The sequence below is a fragment of the Actinia tenebrosa genome, unplaced genomic scaffold (assembly GCF_029948245.1).
Source record: "Actinia tenebrosa isolate PJP-AT-01 unplaced genomic scaffold, QUT_ActTen_1.0 PGA_scaffold0__85_contigs__length_37466705, whole genome shotgun sequence".
In the NCBI taxonomy this organism is placed as follows: domain Eukaryota; kingdom Metazoa; phylum Cnidaria; class Anthozoa; order Actiniaria; family Actiniidae; genus Actinia; species Actinia tenebrosa.
In genome coordinates, this window is record NW_028292569.1 from 35,806,876 (window position 1) to 35,833,972 (window position 27,097).

The window sequence follows — 27,097 nt, forward strand, 5'->3', positions numbered from 1 at the left end:
TAGAAAGAGAGTCATTGTGGATGATTTTTGGCCAAAAAGCATGGACTATAGCCCATGGTTTTGATCGATTTTGGACCATTTTCACACCTTTTTGATTTAGTTTGGAAAATCCCCTCAGTTTGAAAAAGAGTCATTTGTGATGGTTTTTGGCCAAAAAGCATGGACTATAGCCCATGGTTTTGATCGATTTTGCACCATTTTCACACGTTTTTGAGTTCCCTGTGAAAATCCTGTCAGTTCAAAAAAGAGTCATTTTTGATGGTTTTTGGCCAAAAAGCATGGACTATAGCCCATGGTTTTGAGCGATTTTAGACCATTTTCACACCTTTTTGATTTAGTTTGGAAAATCCCCTCAGTTTGAAAAAGAGTCATTTTTGATGGTTTTTGGCCAAAAAGCATGGACTATAGCCCATGGTTTTGATCGATTTTAGACCATTTTCACACCTTTTTGATTTAGTTTGGAAAATCCCCTCAGTTTGAAAAAGAGTCATTTGTGATGGTTTTTGGCCAAAAAGCATGGACTAAAGCCCATGGTTTTGATCGATTTTGGGTGTTTTTCACACCTTTTTGATTTAGCTCAGAAAATCCCCTCAGTTTGAAAAAGAGTCATTTGTGATGGTTTTTGGCCAAAAAGCATGGACTATAGCCCATGGTTTTGATCGATTTTGGGTGTTTTTCACTCCTTTTTGAGTTCCCTGGGAAAATCCCCTCAGTTTGAAAAAGAGTCATTTGTGATGGTTTTTGGTCAAAAAGCATGGACTATAGCCCATGGTTTTGATCGATTTTGGGTGTTTTTCACACCTTTTTGATTTAGCTCCGAAACTCCCCTCAGTTTGAAAAAGATTCATTTGTGATGGTTTTTGGCCAAAAAGCATTGAGGATAGCCCTTGGTTTTGATCGCTTTTTCACCATTTTCACACCTTTTTGATTTCCCTAGGAAAATCCCCTCAGTTTGAAATATAGTCATTTTGGATTGTTTTGATCTTTGATGGTTTTAGGCTAAAAAGCATGGGCTATAGCCCATGGTTTTGATCGATTTTGGGTGTTTTTCACATCTTTTTGATTTAGTTTGGAAAATCCCCTCAGTTCAAAAAAGAGTCATTTTGGATGGTTTTTGGCCAAAAAGCATGGACTATAGCCCATGGTTTTGATCGATTTTGCACCATTTTCATACGTTTTTGAGTTCCCTGGGAAAATCCTGTCAGTTCACAAAATAGTCATTTTTGATGGTTTTTGGCCAAAAAGCATGGACTATAGCCCATGGTTTTGATCGATTTTAGAACATTTTCACACCTTTTTGAGTTCCCTGGGAAAATCCTCTCAGTTCAAGAAATAGTCATTTTGGATGGTTTTTGGCCAAAAAGCATGGACTATAGCCCATGGTTTTGATCGATTTTGGGTGTTTTTCAAACCTTTTTGATATAGCTGGGAAAATCCCCTCAGTTTGAAATATAGTCATTTTGGATGGTTTTTGGCCAAAAAACAAGGACTATAGACCATGGTTTTGATCGATTTTGGGTGTTTTTCATACCTTTTCGAGTTCCCTGGGAAAATCCCCTTAGTTTGAAATATAGTCATTTTGGATGGTTTTTGGCCAAAAAGCATGGACCATAGCCCTTGGTTTTGATCGATTTTAATTTGGACCATTTTCACACCTTTTTGATTTAGCTCAGAAAATCCCCTCAGTTTGAAATATAGTCATTTTTGATGGTTTTTGGCCAAAAAACATGGACTATAGGCCATGGTTTTGATCGACTTTGGGTGTTTTTCCACACCTTTTTGAGTTCCCTGGGAAAATCCCCTCAGTTTAAAAAACAGTCATTTTTGATGGTTTTTGGCCAAAAATCATGGGCTATAGCCCATGGTTTTGATCGATTTTGGGTGTTTTTCCACACTCTTTTGAGTTCCCTTGGAAAATCCCCTTAGTTTAAAAAACAGTCATTTTTGATGGTTTTTGGCCAAAAATCATGGGCTATAGCGCATGGTTTTGATGGATTTTGGGTGTTTTTTACACCTTTATCAGAGGCTTGACACATTTTGGTCAAGTTAAAAATTAATTTTTATTATAATTTTGTACCTTAATTATAACGAATTTGAAATTAGGTAAATTTGAGATTGTCGAACCGCACAGGTAGTGGGTTTTCTTGTATGGTATATTCTCATACTGTCTTGGAGTGATGCATTTTGACTACCTAAATGCTTAGAATTAAGAGAGCATAAATATTTATTTTCTCTTGTTACAATTCATTTTAAAAAAAGCAAGGAATTTTTGACGAACGAAAATGGGCATGGGATCCCTGTGGTTTTGTTTAGATAGGTCCGTGATAGTCTGTCTAGTTTTAGTATCCGTTACTGTTATGTAAATCCCACTCCCGTGACGTCATTTCCGGTTGACGTCATATCTTCACGTGACCTAGAATTGTTTTTTAATTAGCCTTTCTAGTTTCTTGATTCGACTTGACTCAGGTTCCGGTGGATTCTGGGAAGGGGTTCCTCCAGAAACCTCGCCAGCAGACGGAGGGGTGGGAAGACGAGAGCGGAAGAGATCAAGCATGGTGTGTTGTTCGCTGCGTTTGAGCCCCTGCAAAAATAACCACAATTGCGTTAATCACGTCAAAACACAGGCCTTCATGTAGGGATGATGATAGTCAGGATAATGATAGTCAAGGGCTTATATATTATCAAGATTCCGAGCCACCTAAAGTAAAGTAACGTAAGTGAAGATGGTTAGGGAAAAAAATCTAGCGTTAATTAATCCAAAATGTCTAGGTTGCTGCCACTCCTTGCTATGGCTTGTAATTTTGGCAAAATAAAGACCTTTTGTTATGCCTGACAGCAGGGGTTCCTACCACATTGACGAAATACAGACGTAGATTTACATGACGATAAGCACTATCTAACCTTCATATCTAGCAGTTTTTGGAAGTTGGATGTATCAGTATCTGCGAGGAGTTTGATGTAGTTATCTACGAAACCAACGGCCGGATCGTGAGGGGACATGACAACCTGAAAAGAAACAAATAACGAAAACGTTCCTTTATTAAGTTTGGAAGCGACATGATGTCTGAAAAGTACTTCTAAGAGAAGAGCTGATCACCATCACCATCATCATTACCACTACCGCCACCATCATCACCACTATCACTACCACCACCATAAACGTCGCTACCACTAGCACCACCATCACTACCATCATCAACGTCGCTTCCACTACCACTACTACTACCACTACCACTACCACCACCACCACTACCATCATCATCATCACCACTACCATCAACGTCGCTAACACTACCACTACCACCATCATCACCACCATCATCATCAACATCATCAACGTCGCTACCACTACCACCACCAACACCACCACCACCATCATTACCACTACCATCAACGTCGCTACGACTAGCACCAGCATTGTTACCATCACCATCATCAACGTCGCTACCACTACCACTACCATTACCACCACCAACACCACCACCATCATCATTACCACTACCATCAACGTCGCTACGACTAGCACCAGCATCGTGACCATCACCATCATCAACGTCGCCACCACTACCACTACCACTACCACCACCACCACTACCATCATCATCATCACCACTACCATCAACGTCGCTAACACTACCACTACTACCATCATCATCAACGTCGCTACCACTACCACTACAACCACTATCATCATCATCATCACTACCATCAACGTCGCTACCACTACCACCACCACCTACCATCATCATCACCACCATCATCATCAACGTCGCTACCACTACCACTACCACTACAACCACTATCATCATCATCATCACTACCATCAACGTCGCTACCACTACCACTACCACCTACCATCATCATCACCACCATCTTTGGATCTATCACAGTACCTTGAGTATCATTTCTGCTTTAGACATTCCTTTGGCTACTACTTTCGTGTAACTGAAAAAGAACGCCACCATGAACATCAGATATGGAGAATTTATAAAGGTTAATTAGTTTCCCTGATTTGCAATCTTTTTTACGAGCTTTCTTCCATTTTAAAACAAAATACAGAACTTTTACACTCAATCTACTCAGTCCGAAACCTCTGTGTATAAAAAAGAAAGACCATCCTGCTATCCCATCATACCTCAAGGGTGGTTTACGCTGGACTTTGGACCCGATGGATGGTAGATCAAGCAGTATTGTCTTCAGTGAGTGGGTATCAAGCAGCAACTGAAAATAAAAGACAACAGCATAATCTTCAGAGTAATAAACTTCATAAAGGTGATACGAAGACTAGTATGTGAATCATGCTCTTCACACTGCTCTGCAGGAGTAGTGAGGGGGTCAGGGAAGGACGAAAAGAGGGAAGGAGAAGGGATGGAGAGCCTGTCCAATCACAATAGAGCTAGGCTCCAAATTAGGCGACTGAAGCTCAAAGATCGAATTAGAATTTAGGAGTTGATTTTTGAGGAGGGAGGAAAACCGGAGAACCCGGAAAACCCTCGAAGCACAGGAGAGAACCAACAAAGAACTCATCAACTCACATACGACATCGAGATCAGCAGGACTCAAACTCGGGTAGCATTGGTGAGAGGCGGCGCATTAGCAGCACATGCCACTGGTGCTTACATCTGTACCCTCTCCCTCCCCGTGTCTCTCCATTCAAAGAGCCTAGTATTAAATCATGTTGCTAGGATACCTGTTCAGCTCCTACAGTACTGATTGGCTTACATCTGTACAGGTTGTTGATGTATCTAGGAATGAAAGAACTGCAAAAGAATAACAAGATTGGATGTTAGAAGAAATTTGTGGACCCATAATCATTTGTAAGTAGAAATGTTTGTTGATTCTCGTCTGCTTTGAAGATTTGACTCTCACTGGATTATCACGTGCTAGAAAGAACAAGACTTACTTTGCAAATTAATGATGAAATTAGGTTTATAAGCTGGGAAGAAAGTATAGAATAATTTTACATTTGTCACTAGCTGAAAGAGTCCCTGATAGGAATTGAACCCATGACCTTCCTTACTTTGCAAACTTGACACAGAATTGCGTGAAATATTTTCTGGCTGAGGAAAGATAATCCCTAACGAGCGGGATGCTGTCTTTGAGATGGTTTGATATGGCTGTGACGTAGGTGCTTTCGTCACCAACAGCTTCGACGGTCTGCCAATGAACCTACAACAGAAACAAAATAATGAAAACAAACACGAGGAGGGGAACGAGGGGGAAATACAGTGGCAGATGTTGGATGCTGAAAACGGGGGTATCATGTTCTCTCTACACCCCCTAGATTCCGTCAAGGTTTGCGCTTAAACATTGTTCTAGGATTGAAATATAGTGGGAGTATGGGCCTCCTACACCTCACTAGACCTGCCACTGCAGTAGTGGAGAAAAGAGGAGAGGAGAGGAGAGGAGAGAGTAGAGGAGAGGAGAGGAGATGTAAATACTTAATATCATACCTTGACCATTGCCGTAAGTGGAGCTTCGCAAGAATTTTCTAAATCTTGGACAATAAGTTGTATACAATTTGAAACGACACTAAAACCACAAAAAAGCATGAATCAACAATTATGAGTCAACCAATCAGCAACTAGTTTAAGGTCAACTTACCCGTGGAAAACGTCTTGTTCTCCACTCAACTCTATTTTTTCTGCAAGTTCGGGATCAATTTTTTCCTTGAGCTTGTCTTCCAACTGCAAGGTTTAAGCATGAAGACTATTAGGACATGCAATGTCAAGCATTTGTAAGAATTGTGGGAAGGTAAGGTACGATATAGTCAGGCGTATCACGTGATCAGGTATGGTGTGACAGGGTGCCATGTGGTCAGGTGTAGTGTCGTAGGGTGCCATGTGGTCAGGTTTGGTGTCATGTGGTCAGGTGTGGTGTCACAGGGTATCATGTGGTCAGGTATGGTGTCACAGGGTGTCACGTGGTCAGGTGTGGTGTCACAGGGTGTCATGTGGTCAGGTATGGTGTCACAGGGTGTCACGTGGTCAGGTGTGGTGTTTTAGGGTGTCATGTGGTCAGGTGTGGTGTCACAGGGTGTCACGTAGTCAGGTGTGGTGTCACAAGGTTTCATGTGGTCAGGTGTGGTGTCACAAGGTGTCATATGGTCAGGTGTGGTGTCATGTGGTTAGGTTTGGTGTCATGTGGTCAGGTGTGGTGTCACAGGGTGTCATGTGGTCAGGTGTGGTGTCACAGGGTGTCATGTGGTCAGGTGTGGTGTCACAAGGTGTCATGTGGTCAGGTGTGGTATCATAGGGTGTCATGTGGTCAAGTGTGGTGTCATAGGGTGCCATGTGGTCAGGTGTGGTGTCATGTGGTCAGGTGTGGTGTCATAGGGTGCCATGTGGTCAGGTGTGGTGTCATAGGGTGCCATGTGGTCAGGTGTGGTGTCATGTGGTCAGGTGTAGTGTCGTAGGGTGCCATGTGGTCAGGTGTGGTGTCATGTGGTCAGGTGTTGTGTCACAGGGTGTCATGTCGTCAGGTATGGTGCAATGTTGCCAGGTGTGGTGTGATGTTACTCTACCTGTTGTGTTGTCTCCAGGCAGTAATCAGCAGTACACAACACACAGCATGTCAGACTCTTTTCTTCTGTGCTGAACTTCACCTCACCTGCATCTTTGAGGATGCTGGCCAGACCACCTGAACCCCTAGAAAGATTCCAATACCACAGCTTTAATATATATATAAATAATCAAATATGATGAATTGCTTTTTATGAACGATAATATTTCTCAAGTACCAAAGCTTGAAACCCAGAATATTAGGTCTATCAGTTAACTGGTGGCGTGCTTCCCAAAACCAAATCTTTTGTCAAAGTCAACCAAAATGGCGGCTATAACGTCACATGCATCCCAAGAATATATCATCGTGCATCACGTTCACTATCTCAGAAAGGAGAGAACTGTTCCTCTACCATCACTGACGAGAGCGGGTTACTAACTATTGCATATGACTAGTTAAAAAACGTACTTGACAGGCAGATGGTTGCCAAGGACACGGACAGCATACTCCTTTAGGTATTTCTGGAATGTTGTTGTGAGGGAAAGTAAAGGGGGTCCTGTGCTTAGTTGAGAACACTGCACCATACATTTCTTATAAAACACGAAGAGTTCACCGGCACTTGGAAAGACCACGTTACTACCATCACCCTCAGGTTGGGGGATAGTTTGAGATTTGAAGTCCTGGACGAAACGATCGATCAACTCCGATAGATTTCTGAAAACAGAAAAAAAAAATTAATTGGAAAGAAAGAAAAAAAATTTTGGTCACCCATTTAGGTACTAACCCACTCAACCAGGCTGGACTAAGCTTTTTTGGTCACCACGTCCTCATGCAACAAATAAGTGCTAAACCAAATTGTACTTTTATTACATATTTACAGTTTCATTTTAAAAGTATTTTCAGAAATGTTTTCCCTACACTCGTGGAAATGGCACAAAAAACACACTGCCTTATCTAACATTTATCCTTCTTTCTTTTGTTTTTTGTTTTTGTTTTTGTTATAGCTTTTTTTTTTTTTTTTTTTGTAGAGCTTGATATATTTATTGAAAACTGATAAAACTTCTTCATAAACTGTCACTTGTGAACATCTTAGTAAATCCATTTTTATAAATTAATGGTTATTTTCTATATAAATTATAATCTTTGAAGCAAAAGAAAGATAAAATTACAAAACTCCTGACACATAAACCACAAATTTATTATCAAAAAAGAAGAAATTACAACGCCAAAAGAAAGGAGTTTTGAAACGTCCTGGCCACTTTTTATGCTTATAACATGTTTAGAATTTGGTTTACATCGTCCACATCTTTAGCAATGCGTGTCTTCAGCCCATTCTTATATGTAAGGTATGAAATCAAGGCGTTACTCCCGCAATTTTGATATGCGGACTTCAAGGATGGGAAGGGGAGACCATTTTGAATGAGGCGATTCTTTAGGGATTTCTTTATGGACTTTTCTTGGTAAGAATTAGAGGAGATTGCTTTTGTCATCTTGTACTGGTGTAGTTGCACAAAGTAGGTTAGCGTCTTGGATGCTTGAGCAATATTATTGATGAAGGACTCTCCGTAGTGAAGAAGTAGTTTCTTTAAGGCCAGCACGTCTTCGAGGGCGTCGTGAGCATCAAAGGTTTCTCCAGTAGCTTCATTGTAAAGGTCGCTAAGTTTCATCGTACTCTTACGGTTCAATTGAGTTTTGAAAACAGGAAGGGAGTCTCCAAAATATATCTGCAGCTTATGAAGACGTTTCATCAAAGGCTGGACGCTAACCAGCTCGTTCACTATCCGAGGAGTGTCAAACACGTTCGCATTGTGGCCAATTAAAAGCAATGGCTGTCCTTCGGCGGTGTTCTCCAAGAAGTCAACAAACTTTTTTAGCACGGTCGATAGAGGTTTTGCATGGACTGGGACCTTGTTTTTGCAAAGCATCCGCTGTCCATTCTCATATCTGATATGCAGGTTGTGAACTTTGGAAGAACTTGAACTGATACGCCATTTGGGCATGATGTATGAATTGAACGTCTGTCTACTATTAAGAACAACGCAGGACAACTGCAGGATCTCTGCATCCATTGACAAACCACTTGTCTCTATATCAAACACTATTAACTTGTGAAATCGTTCGTTACGACAAGTTGGTGGTATGGAAGGCTTTACTAGGCGATGAATCAACTGATTTTTGTCTAGAAATGCTTTGACTTGCTTATATCCACTCTGATCAAGAGAGAGTTGTGCAAATTCCTCCTGCGTCACTAGAATAGGGAATCCTGTTCTTGAGCAAGAAGTGGTACCTTTTCTTTTTTCTTTGCGCTTAGTCTTACTATCATGTTTTGACTTTGAGGCTTTCCTACCAATCTTAGCAGCTGGTCCTGATTTACTTTTGCAAGCGAGTTGCCGCTTACGATTCATTCGATCAATCTGGTTATCAGCCCCCCTTTTTTGTTTACGTTTATGCAGATAGATGTGGCCCTCGTTGAACTGAGCAACAGGAACTGCCGTTCGGAAGTCCCTGCTCCTGGAACCTCCATAGAACCTTGATTTTCTCTTTGAATTGTTCTTGATGCTCGACGAACCGAGGGTAGCCAGTTTATCAACAGCTTTATCTGTGCTAAACGGGAGGATTACATCATTAAGAAACTTGCGTAGATTTTCTCCCTTGAGATGACGATCTGATGACAGATGGGTGTGTTTGTAGCTGTGGCCACTACTTTCGAATTTGCACCAACCTTCGCATTTAGAATGGTCGCCAAATAAATGGGGCACTATGACCTGTAACTCAGCCTTCAACACCGAGGGATTATTCTTATGTTTACTTAAGCAATATGAAAAGCATTTTGAAAAATGCTCAATAACATTTTCTGTCATCCGGTCAGACCATAGACCAAACGATTTGCCTCTGACATCATAAAGATGTTTCTTAAATGCCCACAATGCTTGGTTGACATCGGACCATTTGTCAATGTTTGTGTCGACGTTTTTCTTTATCCTTGATAGAACAGAAGCATCATCTCCAATAACTAAGGAATATTTTTCTGTATGAAAAAACGGTTTGAATTCCACCAAGGGTTCCATCATTGACTTTGACGATCCTTGGTGATTCTTACGACACTCCAGTGCCATCACTGATTTTCCCTTGCTCAGGGTTTTTAGGCATTTTCTATTCCTCGTTCTTAAATCTGTATACTTGGACGTTTTATGCCCAACAAGTTTTCTCTTTTCAGTTTTGGAATGTTGGGATTTGTTTTTTTTTCTCCCGCCAAACTCCATAGACTCTTTAATGCCATTTGTACTTTCTTTATTTTCAATCTCGCTCCTTGTAGTAAAGATTTCTCCTTCCACTGGTTCGACGTCATGTTCAACCTTTTTAAAAGTCAGAGGTGTGGCTGAGGAAGAACGTGCATTCATCGTTGCCATATTAGACGTTCAAGATGAGTGACTCGTTCTCAATCCTGTTTGTATTCGACCTTATACTGCATTTCTCACCTGTTATTTTATATTTTTAACTTTTTTGAGCATCATTAAATATAGTGAAGAGCTTGTTTTCACTCCATGGGGATCTTGTAATCGGACCTCATGAACTTGTACTTATTCAAGAAGGCACCCATTGCTAAAGGCTTAGACGCGGTAAGTACGTTACTTAAAGTAAGTAAACTTGTATGCAAGGACCGTATTTCCAAAACGTCTCCTTTCCTTTCGCGCTGTAAATGTTTATTTTGAAAATTGTTTTTGTGGTTTGTGTCAGGCGTTTGTAATGTGTTACTTTAATGATTGTCATTTACATACAAAAATTAATTATTGATTAATTTATAAAAATGGATTTAATGGATTTTGCTCTAATGATTGTCATTTATATACGAAAATTTATTATTGATAATGTTAATTTATAAAAATGGAATTAATGGATTTTGCTCTAATGATTGTCATTTATATACAAATATTAAGCATTGATTAATTTATAAAAATGAATTTAATGGTTCTAAAAGTCTGCTTGCTTTAATGATTATCATTTATATACAAAAATGAAGTATTCAATCAATCAAAATGCATTTAGTGGATTTAAAAATCTGTTTACAAGCGACAGTTTATGAGAAAACAAAACAGAATTTCTGCTACATCCTGATCTGTAAAGTATCGAGTTCTTGATGAAAGTACCCCACCCTCCCCTCCCCAACAACAAAAAAGAAAAGACAAAATGATGAACGTAATATACGCCAATGTGTTATAGACCATTTCCACAAGTGTAAGAAAAATGTTCTGAAAATACTTTTGTAAAGGAAAATGGATACAATTTTGGTTTGATAAACGGTTCTTATTACAAGACTTTCTTATAGCAAGCGCACCTCCTGATTTATTAATATATTCCACATCTTGAAGTTAGTGCTAGTGTTGTATCTTCTGGTCTAAGAACTTCTTCAAAATTGCTCTAAATAAGATGGATAGGCCATTTGCAGGACATAATCACGTGACTATTACAGGTCGGCAAAAAAATTCGGACTTTATTTATTTAAATAACTTTTGCTGGATTACTAATGTCATATCCAAAACCGTTTCCAAAATGTTTTTACCCTTTACTTGCAATCCAAATTTTGTTTGCAATCCAGCAGAGCCTTTCCCAAGGGACCTTGGTCAGAATGTTGATTTTTTTATCAAAGTGTTTTATCAGCACGTGACTGTTTTTGCGAATTGGCTATTGTAATACAAGGAACTGATGCGAAATTAAGAGAATGGCACTATTTCAATGAAAGCTGTTTCACTAACATTTTCATAAAAATCATAAAAATCAACTTTCTCCCATAATTTTTCGTTTTGTAGTTTTTACTTCAGCAAACTGTAAAAAAATCCGTTCCAAGTACATTTTCAAGGAATAATAGGTTTACTAAGTTCGTTTATCTAAAAAATCAGGTATGACTAAAATTTTGAATAGAACTTATTACCAAATATTTACTAACTTTTATCAAGCTTCCTACACAAAGAAGCCGCCAAAGAAACCGACAAATTTTTTGTTTAAATTTTCCAAGATGGTGGCTATGGCGTAACACGCGACCCGCAGTTTTAGGCTAAAATGTTAAAACATCGAAAATACAAAGAAAGTTAATATAAAAAAGAAGAAGAAGAGCATTTAAGATGGACAGTGAACAAGATATAATGCGACTGTTTTCGTCTTTCACTTATACTAGTTGAACTCAGATTTCGCATTTTGTATATAGTAGTCCGGCGAAGTATCATTCTTCTAAACACCCCTACGCTGGTCCTAAGACAGCGGAAATTTAAAAGAAAACACCTGATTGTTTTCACTCAAGGGCACCTTTTTAGACGTCTAAGAGGTATTCAAATTTGTATTTGTTTTATAAAATGAAGTTGTCGGTTTGGTGAAAGGATTTCCGAAGGTCAAGGTAGCAAGCTCGTCTGATTGACACAACGACGGTTGAGTACTTTTTTGCGACAAATATCATGAAATAAAATGCAAGTACGAACAGGAAGTTGTGATATTGAAGGGTTAATACCAAATTTAAGAAACCGTTACTCCGATAAACGCCATTTACAAAGAGGACCCGAAAAAAAATTATCGTCAATAAACAGTGTTTTTCTTTTAATGTTTGTAGGAAATTGAGGGGGGATCGGGAAAATTTTGGTAAGAAAAAGGGGGGATGGGCAAATTTTTATCAGAAAAATGGGGGGATGCACAATTTTTGGAAGAAGTTACAAGCCTTGCTTAGGGGGGATCGTATTGTTTTGAATGACTTTAAGGGGGGTGTTAAGAATTATTCTGGACATTTCAAATTTTCACCTGCCCCCCTCCCTTTGCCATACATTATGAACGCAGCCTAAATGGCTTTTGTATTCGAATGCTGTGATTGGACAACATGCGTCTTTATGCGCTTGATTGGTTCAGGTGTGGAAGCCCTTCACGAGTCATGGACCACAAAGTTTCTAAGCACTTCGTTAAATCTTATATCGAATAAAAATGTATAATGATAAAAATATCAATGCCATACCTATCCTGTGAGTCGATATAGATGTTCAAATGAGGCTCAAAACATCGCGAAATCATTCCAGTAAACTTTGACTGTTTAAGATGTGGAGGGACCTGTGAAAAAAGACAGAAGAAAAAAAGGCTATATAACTTTTTTGTATTTCTTAACTTTAGGATTAATTTTTGGCTGAAATTCTCTTTGGAGTTTGACAAGGTTTTCCTTTTCTAAACGCCTATTTCTCTTAGTTTCTTTAATTTTCTGCTTTCGTTTTTGTTTCAAATGATTTTGTAAAAATACTTAGTATCAAACATTCATCGCCAAAGCAATGTTAACAAAAGACGACCAAGGATTGAATCCAGGGTCTTGTGACTGACGAAAGCATTCTTACCTTGCTTGGTGCTTCTTTCTTTTCTGAGACCTGAAAACATAGTATTACATAAATCAGCGCAAAGATATTTTTAAGTCGTCGAAACGACCAACAACTAAGGCAACCAGAGTGCTAAGATGATATTTTAAGCTTCAGATTTTTATATTAGTTAAATAACAATCTTAAGAAAGTATATGATTGAAAATATCTAAAACTCTCAGAGTTTTCATTGTCACAATTTTCGACTTACTTAAATAAAGAGTTTCTTTAGGCAACATGTGCCATAAATTACAAAACTTGGTACTTTGACGAGAACATTCTTTCATCTACAGCTTGAAGGCTTTTTCTTAAAAATACTATAAAGTTTGTACGCGCTAATGTTTCTAGACTTTCTCAAAGTCTGTTTTTCGCTGCTCTTTTTTCCCCGGCTTGGCCGAAAAAAGCCATATCTTAACGGCGCTTTTTCGCATAGAATAGTCCATAGTATTCCCTAGAAACTTTCAAAAATTCATTGAAATACATGTGAAGAGAACTGCTCCGAGAAATCTTTTAAAACTTTATACAAATACACAGCAAAATAATTTTAACTTACATCATCTTCGCTTAAGGCAAATCTCTGGGCCAACAGGTTCTCGAAGTTTGTGGTTCTTTGAATTGCGAACAACAGCAATTTTACCTCGATTTCTGAAGCACGATTTGACATGATTTTCGATAACTCTTTTCTACAAACAACAAACGACAAATGTATAAGAATTTGATTCATTTATAAAATTAAATTTTCAATCAAAGGGTCAACAAAAGGCATTTTTAAGGTTCCGCATTTCTGTTTAGTTTTAAGCGCTTTTACAATATGTAATTAAAAAGAAAATGTGTTCACGAATTGTGCGACCACGAGAATTTCCCAATAAATCAAATAATAAAAACACAGTTTTCTATTCCGAATATAAGGTTTTTCAATCCTTACTTTGTGATTTTGCAGAATTCTTCAGCTATTCTTTCCTCTACGCGCCATTCCGGTGGAAATGTGCCAGCGAAATCTTCGTCGAATTTGACTAAAGCTCTTTTGAGCCAAGAAAATCTTCTGTCTATCTTGTCTAACCAGGCAACCTATGAAAAGAGAAAACTAAGATAGTCAAAATAGCGAAAAAATGGCGTGGTATGAAGGTTAATATCATGACTCTTTGTATATAGTTTCGGTTAGAGTGTTGTAGTTCATTAGTGACGATTGGCTAAGGTGTTAATCTTCTTCGCCATTGGAAAGGTTAGTGTATTTCTGTAAAGCTGTTTGTGTGGTGACTTTATTACTTTGAGCGATAAAATTTGGTGATATTATATAGTTCTTTAGTTAGTGTTGATATAGGTAGAGTGATTTTATTTAAGTCCTGCAAGAAAACGACTATTTAGTTAGTACTAGTTGATTAAAAAAATCCACCCCATTAACACCAAGGCTTAAACATGTTTTAAAGTGGCTTAACTCAACAGGTTTGGAAAACTATCTACGAACACTGCACAATATTTGGTGAAATAATGCATGTAAACTATCCTTTGTCTTGCTGTGACAATATTTTAGAAAGTTTCATTATATTGTAGGTTTCCAGTTTCTCAATTTTTTTCTAAACACGTTTAGGTGTGAATGGTGTATAATACTAACTATTATTTCATAAACTATATTTTTACTGATTAAATAAAATCACTCTGGGAAATTGGGATTGATGGTGAGACATTAGTGGGATTTATTAGGGTGTTGAAAGTATGTTTGGTAAAGATTAAACTATTGGTAAAATCTCGTGCGAGGTTGGGTTGTTGGTGAGTCGTAAGGGTGGTGGTGGCTTTCCATATACTCTGCTTTATTTTTCACAAGGCAATACCCGGGTAATACTGCATTTAATTAGGCAAACTTTTTCATCAAAGATTTCCACGTTTTTTCACACTTCACAGCAAGCTTTACCGAAGTTTTGACAGTCGAGTAAGATTTTGGAAGAAAAATGGGAAGTGGAAAATGGAAAATGAGGGGGAAAAGGCAAAGTTGGAAGGCATGTAAATGGCGATCATTGAAAAGCAAAAGATGTTAAAAAGCCTTGCTGAAAGGCTAACGAAAATGTCTTACCTCAAATGTTTCGTTAAAAAGCTGTTGATATTCTGTAAACTGCAGCCGAACAAACCATGTTAGTAGCTGGTTCCTAAGGAAACAATTTAGCATTTTTAGCGTCGAATTTAAAAAATATAAGGTGTAAAGACAGCGGGAAAGTTTGATAATGAGCTGATCTATCAAACAACATTAGCCGTTTTTGTTTTATACATTGAACTTCGAAGTTGGTTCCCAAATACATTTGCATGTTTCAGTATTGTTAGAAAGAAGTTTGTCATGCAAATAGTAAAAGAACTTAATTTTCAGTTGAATAATTGGCAATGCCACAACACACTAATTCACACACTACACACTACCTCACAGCATCTCCAACATGCCATACCACAACACACCAATCCATCATGCCCCACCATGCCATGCACTATACACACCCCACTATACCACACTAATCCAAGCATAATCTACCATACCACACCATCTCTATCATGCCATTCCAAAACACACCAATCCATCATGCCCCACCATGCCATGTACTATACACACCACATTATACCACACTAAACCATGCCTACTCTACCATACCACACCATCTCTATCATGCCATGCCACAACACACCAATCCATCATGCCCCACCATGCCATGTTATACACACACCACCACATTAAACTACACCACACCATGCTTACCCCACTACACGAAATCTCAACCATGCCATTCCAGCTCATGTCAATACATGCGTCATGCCCCATTATGCCATAAACTATACACACGACACTATACTATACTACAATCATACTTACTTTACTTTAGGGTCTAGAACCTTGACAACCTGACATGCCTCAGCTAACAGAGAATTTGGTCCAGATGGTGGCTAAAATTGGAAACCCAGTTGATATCAGTAATGCAAACATAACACTGAAGAACCAGTACAAGCCTGAGCTTACCTTAGCCCCTCGTACTGATAATGCTTCTTCAAAGTCCTGTAAAATTTGAGTTCCAACTTCACTTTGAATCTTATTGACCCTGCAAAACACATTACACGTTTAGTTTTTGATGGGTCGTTCTCTACTAAATCAATTCAACTTTCTTTGCTTTGATTTGTTTCTCGTGTCTAATTTTTTATCTTTTCTTTTCTTTTCTTTATCTTTTTTCCCCATTTCATTACCTTTTCCTTATCATTCAGGCAATTTCTCTCCTTCATTTTTCCACTTTCCCTTCCTTTTTTTCCGATCCTTCATCTCCCTTTCTTTCCCATACAAATTCTTTTTTCCATCTCTTTCATTCACTCCTTATCCCATCCTTCCATTTTTCAATAAATGCACTAAAATCAGCTACTTACTTATCTGCCAACTGTCTTATTTGTGGAATGCTGAAGTACTTCTTGAAGTGTTCAAGAACATTTACGACTCCTTGAAGGAGGTTGGCCACTTCTCCATACTGTCGTTTCTTCGACAATACCCTACAATACATGTAAAAGCGATAATTTTGTAAAATAAATCATTATAGCAGTTTAGCGCGCTCGTAGCTATGAGATTCACGCTGTTTTTTGGCGTCAATTCATTAAAACTTTGTAAAACAAAACCCGAAGCTAAGGATCTATTTTGAACTTCTGCTTTGTTTAATTTACAGGGCCCGCGGTTTACGAAGAGTGGATAGCCTTATCCATTCGGATAAATCTTTATCCAGTGGATAAATGTATTGGGTAACCCAGACACTGACTGAAATATTTAGGAAAATTAATGTTATCAAATTCTCTTGTAGTCTCATTTTTATCAGTTAAGGAAAGAATTTTTGATACAGCAGTAAACAACATCCTGGGCTAATATTATTTCAGCAGATGTTACATCCAAAATATCCTTATCTCCATTTTCTTAATTCCTTCCTCGTTCAGTATTGGCTTTTATAGAGTTTAATAATAATAATTAATAATACTTTATTCAAAAAAATGCAGATTACATATTTTGAAAAGGAAGACATTGAGGTTAGCCCTATATAATTGTTATTGAGAAGAATTCTCCCTGAATTTAGTTCTTTTTGGCATTTGCACATGCACTAACGATACAAAAGCAATATAGCAAATGAATAGGTGGAAACAACTGAAGAAGAAGTGATGAAGTAGATTCTGATTAATGACATTTCCTACAGCTTTGTACTACCAGATTTTTGTTTCTACAGCTACAGTATCATTAAAGGAGCAATCATGGACGTTAGAAAATGTTAGGGCATGGTAAAATATCTTTGGTGGTGCAATTGTGATTGTATATAACATATAAATGAATATATTATGCTTATGTAAACTTTTTTTAATTAAAAACGTTTGTAACTAGTGACAAACTGTCCTGTCTTTATTTAGAAAACATTTTCTTATGGAAACTCTATGGTACAAGAAAACTTGGACTAAATCTAGGCAAGTAACTTAACCACTGCTTGTGACTGTTGTACAAACTGACCTGTCCTTATTTAAATAACGTTTTGCTTTTATGAAAACTCAATGGTACAAGAAAGACTGAATATAGGCAAGTAACTCAACCACTGCTTGTAACTGATAGATGAGGCTATAAGCCGCGTGGGATAGTCTTGGAAATCGTATAAGAACGTGTAATAGGTAAATTACGGGCCTTATAAGAAACGACTGAAGATGAGTGTCAATGGGCCTTTCACAACTTCAAGTCGCGTAAAATGAGCCAGCTCAACTAGAAACCGTGGACAGCTGTTTTGGCCTGTATTGGGCCTCGTCAACACGGTGTATCTTGTAATTACTACTAACTGACCTGTCCTTATTTAGAAAACGTTTTGCTTTTATGAAAACTCAATGGTACAAGAAAGACTGAATATCTAGGCAAGTAACTCAACCACTGCTTGTAGCTACTGACAAACTGACCTGTCCTTATTTAGAAAACGTTTTGCTGTTATGAAAACTCAATGGTACAAGGCATGAATCTAGGCATGTGTAACTCAACCTGCACTGCTTGTAACTACTGTACAAAGTGACCTGTCGTTATTTAGAAAACGTTTTGCTTTTATGAAAACTCAAGGGTAAGTATTAGGAACCTCAGAATGAATCTAGGCATGGAGCTCACACCACTGCTGATCAAAATAAAAATTCTCTACTCATTTCTGTTATCTTCCTTGTCTTAGTTAAGTTTTTCCTATTTTTGAGCAAAAGTAAATGTCTTGCCAAATTGATTTCCTTATCAAGACACCAATTTGATATGACAACAAAGCCTTCCTGTAGCATGCTACATTTATTAATGCATTTTTATTAATGTGGAAAACCACAGAAAATCATATTATGAAAATGAATTAAATAAATAAATCTATATTTTATGTCCTAATTCAGGGAGTTGTCAGAGTTTTCCTAACTAGAGTCTAATGTTTAAGTGAGGCAACGCACCCCACGCTCTCACACACAAGATTAGGGCTACAGGGTTGAGCATGGGGTGCTCGTTTTTCAAACAATAAATTGGTGTACACAAGGGTGGATCCAACCAAAATTTTAGGGGGGGGCTAATTGAGTTTATGGGGGGCTAATTGAGTTTCTTCTGTCAACACAACGGAAAACAATAAAAAAAGCTGCATCTTCAGTTTTGTTTTGTTTTTGTTTTTTGCTAAAGGGGGGCTTCAGCCCCTCTTTGTTCACCCTGGATCCACACTTGGTACATGAACTGTAGTATGAACCTTTTTTAAATTATGTTTTCTTCATTTCTTTTCAATTCAAACTTTCTAGAACTATTGTAAAATTAGCAGCAGAGTTGCCAGAACAAAGCCTAAGAACAGATGGGTTTTTATGTACATGTGTAGATTAAAAACATTTATTTATTTAATGCTTTGCCCGAAGGCAAGTGGAAATGCTTTTTTTCAAAAATATCTGTTTTTTAATAAAAAAATATTTAGGATTCATGTGATCATGAATGGGGATTCATTAATAGTGGAACGACACTTGGGATCCAAATGTTCATTATGGACACTAAAACAATGCTAAAAATGTGAATGAAAACCTGTTCTCCATTGCAACAAGCAGAATTTCCAGCAATGACAAAAAATTCGAGAAAAAAAAATCTCAACAAAAATTGTTCCTTTTGGACCTATTTGAGCTTTGCTTCTCATCCTAGTAATCTAAATAGAAAATCTAGAACTATCTAAGTCTACATCTACATTTTATTGAGCTGATAAAATTGGTAAGATATCACATCAACTATAAAACAAATTAGCTACATATAAATATATAAAATACTAAAAATATATAAAACAAAAAAGCCCCAAATAACTAGTTTTGCATAAAGCTAAAATATAAATATCTGCAAATCACGAAATAAATAATGATAAATAATATAAAAGATATATTCAATATTATAAGATCCTTATACTACCTATTGTAGGTCTCTAATTTAGACTTAAATAGAGCTAGTGTCATCGAGTCTACAGCCATCGAGAACTATTGATTAAGTGGGAAGAAACCTTGAAAAACAAATGGGTTTGCACTAAAAAACTCATGAATGTTTGTTTTTCCATTCTTATCTATTCAAAGTTCATTTCAAGTTTCGGAGAACACTATTGATTTATTGATGAATGTCATTAATTGCATTGTATACTATTAGTGTGCCGACACCTCCCACAAAGATGTGCCCGTTTCATATCAAGTTTCAGCAAACGATATTGTGCCAGTACTACTGATTGATCAACAGTGTCATTAAATTCATTGAATACTAATGTTAGTGTGTCGACACCTCCCACAAAGATGCGCAGGTTTCATACAAAGTTTCGGCAAACAATATTGCACCAGTACTACTGATTTATTAATAGTGTCATTAAATTCCTAGAATACTAACGTTAGTGCGTCGACACCTCCCACAAGCATGTGCAGGTGGTTGAGGGTTGTTATTGAAGTTGTTAAGTGCCGCTTGGCATGGTCCAGTTGTTTGATGTCCCTTGTTATTTCTTTAACCTGCAAAAACAAGACTATTAATAATTGAGCTTGAAAAACTTACAGCTATTCCAGAAAAGGCTTTAATTTCTACTGAAAGTTTTAAAAACCTAATATATATATAATGTATTGTTAAAAATAATGATAAAATCTTGATTATTGATGTTGAAAATTATTACTTTGAGTCTGAAATGAAGACAGTATTAGTATTGTCCTCATGATCACAGATAGTGAACATCTTGACAATGGAAATATGGTCCAAAGGAATAGTTTATTTAAGCTCTCACTGTAGTTAATACTAAATGAAATAAGATAAGTAAAGAGACACTGTAAGAAGCACTGTTCTCGTGACCTGATAATCAACATCTCAACAATTTACGGTAACCACCCTTGCTTGACTGAAACCTGCTTTGCAAATTCCCCAAAGGCTCTCATTACTATCTAATAAATTGAATCCGTAACAGCTTGACTTCCTATGTAAAATATTTCAGTAAAAAATTATCATTTTAAAAAAATTGCAAAGAAAAGATGGCAAATTTGGGTGAGAAAACCGGTATTTTAATAATAATTTCATCATCACAAAAGAACATTGTTTTTCTTGAATGCAATGTGCTGCGAATGGATTCCCCTTCCTAGGAAGAAGAAAACTAATAGTGACAACATCCAGGAAATTATCCTTAGTTGATTTGCTCTTCCTTGAAGAATATTAAAATTTTCAAGCCTTGTCCAATTTAAAAGAGCATTTGTGAGCATCCCTATTAGGGTACTCAGGGTTCCAGGCAATCGTTCCTCTTTCTTCTTTCTCTCTTTCACTTCATCTAATGTAGAGACCTAGAAAGGGACCTTGCCTAAGCCAGCAAGGTTTAAGGTTATGGTTTAAGTTGAAAGATACTGAGTTCGGATTTCTATGAAAGGTCATAACCTTGGGAAACAGGAGATAATAACTTTTGTAATGGTTTCTTATTCTTCACCTTGTCTTTGGTTTGTGCAAAGGCTATTTGAAATATAAGCTTTTCAAGTCAGCACCTCAGAATACCTTAACCTTTGTAAGTCCTATGATGATGTTATAGTCACAACTCACTAATAAACTTGCCTTGCGCCACTTAGTTTTTAGTTGCACAAGTAGAAAGTAGTTCTTCCCTTTTTTGGACTTGTCTTGCCATGTTTGAGAAAACAGAGTATGATCATGAAACTCTTTCAATATAACCCCATTGACCACAAGTTTTCAGATAAAATGTCACTATAATCGTGGTGATAAGCAGAGTCTTTTCATTTGATTTGATTGAAAGCATTTTCCTTACTTACACAAACCCTTTCTTTCCAGTTATAGAACAACCTTAAAGAGGGAACTCACTAGTCATGAATATAAAACTTGTCTTTTAACAAGGATGCACAAAACGTTTTTGGAAAAAGTTAGTATTGCTTTGTGGCAGAGCATTCATAACTCAACAACAACCTTGCCTTTTGTGAAATCACACACACGTATTTGTCTAGAGTAAATTAACTGTTCAAAGCAAATTTGAGTCATTGATGTAACTATATTAATACCAGAAGAATATTAATAATTTCATTTGACATGAAACTTTTCAATTTGTTCTCACTGTTGTAGCCACTTATAAGACCTTGTCAACCTTTAAACATGAAACTTTTCTGTCAGTGCAGCCAATATTGTAAATTTCTTGACCCAAAGCTGCAGTTTTTTGTTCCTCTCAACATTCAGTTCTTTGTTCTTTGCAATCATTTGTAAGAAATTTGTCAATACTTAAATATGAAAGTTGTACCTCTGCAGCCATAATACCCTATACAGTACATCTTGTAGATTAATTCACCTAAAGCTGCCATTTTTGTTTGTCTCATATGAATGTTATTTAACTTTACACTGAACATGCAGGGGAGTGAACATTCAATCTCCTAAGCCAGAGGTTCATGACTAAAGCACCTAATGTCAGATCGCATTGGAATTTAGGAGTTTAGATCTTTAACGAGGGAGTAAACCTGATGAAAAACTATTAAAGCACAGCCCAACACAGATATGACACTGAGCCAATGAATTGAAGCTGGGTTGCAAGGTTTAGAGGCAGCCTGTGTATTAATTTTAACGATTATTTGCTGAAGAGGTAATAAGGTTCAACTCAACATGTAACAAACCAATTTTTCAAACATTTTAGGTGTATTAAAGAGTAGTAAATCTTACCATATGTTCAGACTTGTCTGCCTTCTCTTTGATGTCTCTAATTTTTTCAAAAAGCTGTTTTATAGCTTCCTGTGCTTCTTCAAGAGCCTAACAAAAGGAGAGCACTAAAATGAAGCTTTTCTAGGCTGAGAATAATGCGTGCCATAGATATTTCAACGGAATGGAACTACAGTACATGTACCACCACCCTATCTTCACGCTATCATTAACAACCACTTTTTTCTTCATACTCTCAAAATTTAGCAAAACTTAGTTTATTTATTTTTATTTGTTCATTTTGGAAATAAAAAAATTATCTCAGTTTTTAACTGCGCAAATAAGTTATGTATAGAAAATGATGGAATAAAAGTATGCCAAGTTGCACAATATTGAATTTGTTATGCCACCTTGTTAATTGTAGTTTATTTTGCTTTGAAAATAAGACAGTGTGGTTAGTACCATTGAATGGGACATGCCACATTGGTTTTACTTGTTTTGTCTTGTTTTTAAACATAAAATATTGTGCAATATCTGCTGCAGTAAACATGTTTGGTCACCCAATATCAGACTGATGGTTCATTGTGATGATAATTCTTTGACATCCTGCACCAATATGAACATATTTTATGAAGATCAACTTGTACGTACATGTCGGCCTTCATGTCCTATGTTTGTCTGTCCTCTCACGACTAATCTTATTTCTTCATCAAGACTCCTTTTGACAGCAGAAAATAAAAAACATAGTAAAAGAACTGTGAATGAGATAGCGAAATATAAATATGAGGTACAAAGTTTTTCAATTTATTAGATAGATAGATAAATAAATAGATAAACTTTATTTACCCTTAGTTTTACATGGCCTTTAGCATATACTGCTAATGAAGCGAGAAAATAATGAGCATAAAAGAAAAGAAAATATATCCTAAATCCTATTGCATTTTCTAAAGAAAATTTAGTTAGGGGTAAAACCCTGATTAAAAAATGAAGGGGGTTTCAATGACTTTAGAAATGATGTGCGGTTATTGAGAAAGACCAGTTTTACGGTTCAATTTCTGCCTCCAGTACTAACAGCTGAACCCCTTGAGGTCATTGCCGACATTGAACAAAGGCCCACATTATTATTTTTACACATTTCCTGCGATACTTGATTGCTGGATATTCAACATCGTAGTTCATTCAGATAAATAATACATAGTTATCTTCAAAGGCCAAAAATATACAAATCTGTACATCACTACCCAACTTTTTTGGAACTTTATACAATGTACCTTATTTTTAAGCGCATCTTGTTGACAACATCATCAATGTTAGCTAAAGACTACAGGATAAAAAAAATATTTTTTAGAAAATATCTTGTAAAATTTAAGATAAAATAAAACAAAAGAACGAGGACATTATATTTTTATATGAAGTCTTTTCTTTTCCTCCCTCCCTAACTTGTTAAATTTCAATTCCATCTGTTTGTTAGCCATGGCTTGAACCAGCCCTGAAGCTGTTTCATGGTATGGATAAAAATTTGAAGGTTGTTGGGGCAAGAAGAAATTGAAAGCTGAGGTGTCTAATCTTTTTTTAACTCCTTGAGAGAAAAAATGAATAAGAAGTCCAAGGTGAAGGATTACTTTCTCATCATGTTTACGACAACTAATGTCAGACATCACTGTATATAACATCATGATTCATTACTGGAGATGAAACATAATGAAAATAAAAAATCAGGGATCAAACACATTACTAAAATTCTAGACACTACTAGAATAAAGAAAGATAAAAAGAGACTGTTTTACCATCAAATATTCTGTCGTTATGCTTTTTTCTTACCTGTTCTGTTGGAAATATTGAGTTTATATAATCAACTGGGTTGAAATCTTTACTGTCAAGAGGGTCATCACTTTCAAAAACCTAAAAAATTAAATTAGAGGATGCTAGTTAGGGTAGAAAAAGTTTACCCCTGATAAAACTGAGGCCCAGAAGATAGAGACAACAGTCTCTTGCCTTGTTGGCTGTAAGATTTGTGAACCAAATTCTGGTCATGGGTACCAAAAGAGAATAAGCAGTCAGAGTATATGGAGTAATAATTTAGTCTCTTGGTTCATGGGCGTAAGATTTGGGATCCAAATTTGGTTATAGATGCTAAAGTTTGGAACTTAAAATGGCAGAAGTTATGATGTACGTAAGTAGAAGAAACAACGGTGCACTTGTGTACTTAGAGGAAGGTACTGTACAACTGGACTACATTTACAAGTCAATCAATTGCAATGTACAGAAACATTATGAGAACTTTATAAAACTCCTTTCTTATTCCCTTTAAGCATCTAATATATATGATATCTATAGGCTATTCATCATTTTCAAAGAACTCCAACGTACCATGATTCTCTTGCCAAGGGATTAAGTGATTGCAAAATACATGTACAAAGTTATTGCACATGATACGGTAAGTAAACACGAATCACGAACTGAACATAATGTACAGTATGTTGAATCAATTTAGTTCAAAAAGCATCCATGCAAGAGACAAATGTAATTTATTTAATTTGAATCAGCAGGTTGATTTGCTGTAAAATTCCTTCTATCATTAGCTTTTATTCTTCGATTTAGTTTTACTTTTATTGTATTTTATTAATTTTTCTTCTTTTTTCTTTCAGACATGTAAGGGCTTCGGGCTTACAAAAATGATCAAAAATGTGTGGTAAAACAGAGTAAACATGTAAACACCAGCTAAAAAAGTATAAACCTATGGTAATTGAAGTTTGAATAAGGGTCATAATGCAAGGAATTTTTCACTTAATGATTTAATAATTAGCCACCATATGAGGCTGTTGTGCCGTAGTTCATGAATTCAATCTCTTATCAAACCATCATGGCTAGCAAGTTCATATCCATAGTGGTATATCCCATTCCTCCCAACTAATAAACATTAAAGAACTTTATGAGTTTATAGCATTTCGGTTGCATGTTTGATCATTTCATAAACAAAGTTAGGTGTCATTAATATCATAATTATCCATTATGTACAAGACTAAGTAATACCACAGATGGCACCCATCCAGTACAAGTCGAAAATTTTGACATCATAGTTGGTATGTTGTAAATACGCTAACCTACCAATATTTTAAACCCATATTGAATTTTGGGTGTTGTTTGAACCTTTATATTGTTAGAACAGTATTACTGGTCATATATCCTGCATCATACTGAGATACCAAATACCTATCATATAGTAACATAGGTGAACAAATACAACACTAATCAACCCCTTGGGATTTGTTATGAACAACACTTTCATCTGCCCCCCACTATTTCCTGTGTCACTTCGGACCCTGTTGTATAGACTAAGCTTGAAAACATTCAGGAAATACTGTACTATAGTCCATTGTTTATTACCGGTGTTGTTCGTGGATCATTGCTTTTGACGGAAGACCACTAAGGTATTGTACTATGATAAGTCATTACTACACATTGTGATTCTCTGGTGCATGCCGTCATGCTTTTTGACTGATAACTAAGTAAGGAAGCCATTTGTCACAGTAATGTAATTCTCTCGATTACAACAAAACAACTTTGGAAGATTCATTTTATCGTAAAACCATAAAATTAATTTAAGTTTTAAGATTAATTATTCCACTAGCCCACCCCTTGGGATTTGTAAAGACTTAACATTAATTTGATAATTATTAATAATAATAATGCGCTAAATGATTAATTTATTATAGTAAGTAAGAGTTCACCGCATTGAAATGACTGGAATCTCAAAATTTACGTCGATTTTAAACTAAATTCAGTTCTATGCAACAGCCAAGTCAAAGGTCTTGGTCATCAAATTGAACAGAGAAAACCCATTATTTTATACCAAATAAATTCTTTAAGACAAATTTAAAAGACGGTCACTGGTTAAATCATATACCTGTGAAATAGCTTCTTCGACTTCAGATGAATAAACTATTGGTTTTACGGAGGTTTCTTCCAAAAAATCATCGTCTGCATCAGGTGAACGGCTAACTTCCGCCGCCATCTTGGAAATTCATTGAGGAATCCGCTGACGTCTTTTGAGACCGCAATACTTTAGGATTTCCGCAAACGTAAAACTAGGCGAAAACTAGACTCTATCAAAACTATTTTAGATTCAAATTTATTCAAAAATCATATAAAATAGTATCAAAACGGTGTTTGATATATTTCTTAAGGAGGTAGGAAATTTCATGGTACAGAAAAATTAGATAAATAATTTTGTTTAACGAGTGAATTTTCGTTAGGAAGGGTGTTTGATATATTTCTTAAGGAGGTAGGAAATTTCATGGAATTTAAAAATAAGATTAATACCTTTGTTTAACGAGTGAATTTTCCTTAGGAAGGGTGTTTGATATATTTCTTAAGGAGGTAGGAAATTTCATGGTATAGAAAAATTAGGTAAATAATTTTGTTTAACGAGTGAATTTTCGTTAGGTTTCCTGTGTTGTCTTAGAATGAGACAGGTGTCATTATAGCTCTAGGGAGAAAAAATCCATTTGTCTTATTAAGAGGATTCAGAGACACAGGTGTATAGTTCCCCTTTGAAAGATGCCTATAAACTCGACTGATGTCTTAGCGATGTATAGTGATAGTAAGCCATACTGAAAGAGCTGTGTGATTTGAGCCTTCGAGCCTTCAGTCTTTGAGTCACTCTTTATATTCAGTTTTGTTTATTCATATTATTGACACTTTATATTATTCATATTCAATTTACACTTAAGAAAATTTTAAAAACTTCTAGTTAGTAAAATATGGGAAAATGCTGGCAAGCCGCGAATTCGGCTAGGGGATGCTGAGATGATGCGCCATTTTGTTATCGGTTCGAAGTTCAGGCTTACTACTAATAAAATTACTTGTATCACTGACAACAGATGGTAAAACTTATTATTATAATGCACTTGCGATTAAAAAAATTAAAAAAAATAAAATAGAATAAAATAAAAAAATCGCGCAAGGCACTCACTCATGCTGTCCTAATGACTTGCATTTCCCCAAGGGTTCTTGTTATGGATAGCAGCAGGTAGTTGATGGAATTAAAAAAATGCTCTGTAAAAGAAGAAGT

The 27,097-nt window shown here is 36.5% G+C and overlaps 2 protein-coding genes across 2 annotated transcripts; both read right to left on the reverse strand.

Moving 5' to 3' along the window:
- Nucleotides 1-2,035: 2,035 nt before the first annotated feature.
- On the reverse strand, nucleotides 2,036-26,072 carry LOC116294048 (vacuolar protein sorting-associated protein 53 homolog). The gene is made up of 24 exons (XM_031701570.2): nucleotides 25,931-26,072; nucleotides 23,845-23,925; nucleotides 23,295-23,344; nucleotides 22,675-22,741; nucleotides 22,048-22,134; nucleotides 19,759-19,874; nucleotides 16,269-16,388; nucleotides 15,874-15,952; nucleotides 15,730-15,800; nucleotides 14,947-15,019; nucleotides 13,804-13,946; nucleotides 13,432-13,561; nucleotides 12,861-12,890; nucleotides 12,494-12,585; nucleotides 6,970-7,215; nucleotides 6,524-6,647; nucleotides 5,605-5,687; nucleotides 5,454-5,532; nucleotides 5,021-5,169; nucleotides 4,691-4,760; nucleotides 4,136-4,221; nucleotides 3,894-3,945; nucleotides 2,902-3,006; nucleotides 2,036-2,581 (listed from the first exon to the last, which is right to left on the reverse strand). The coding sequence occupies exons 1-24, from the start codon at nucleotides 26,036-26,038 to the stop codon at nucleotides 2,414-2,416; spliced, it is 2,409 nt and encodes an 802-aa protein (XP_031557430.2). The 5' UTR covers nucleotides 26,039-26,072; the 3' UTR covers nucleotides 2,036-2,413.
- On the reverse strand, nucleotides 7,348-10,235 carry LOC116294049 (uncharacterized). Its single transcript, XM_031701571.2, has one exon. The coding sequence runs from the start codon at nucleotides 9,909-9,911 to the stop codon at nucleotides 7,770-7,772; it is 2,142 nt and encodes a 713-aa protein (XP_031557431.1). The 5' UTR covers nucleotides 9,912-10,235; the 3' UTR covers nucleotides 7,348-7,769.
- Nucleotides 26,073-27,097: the final 1,025 nt, after the last annotated feature.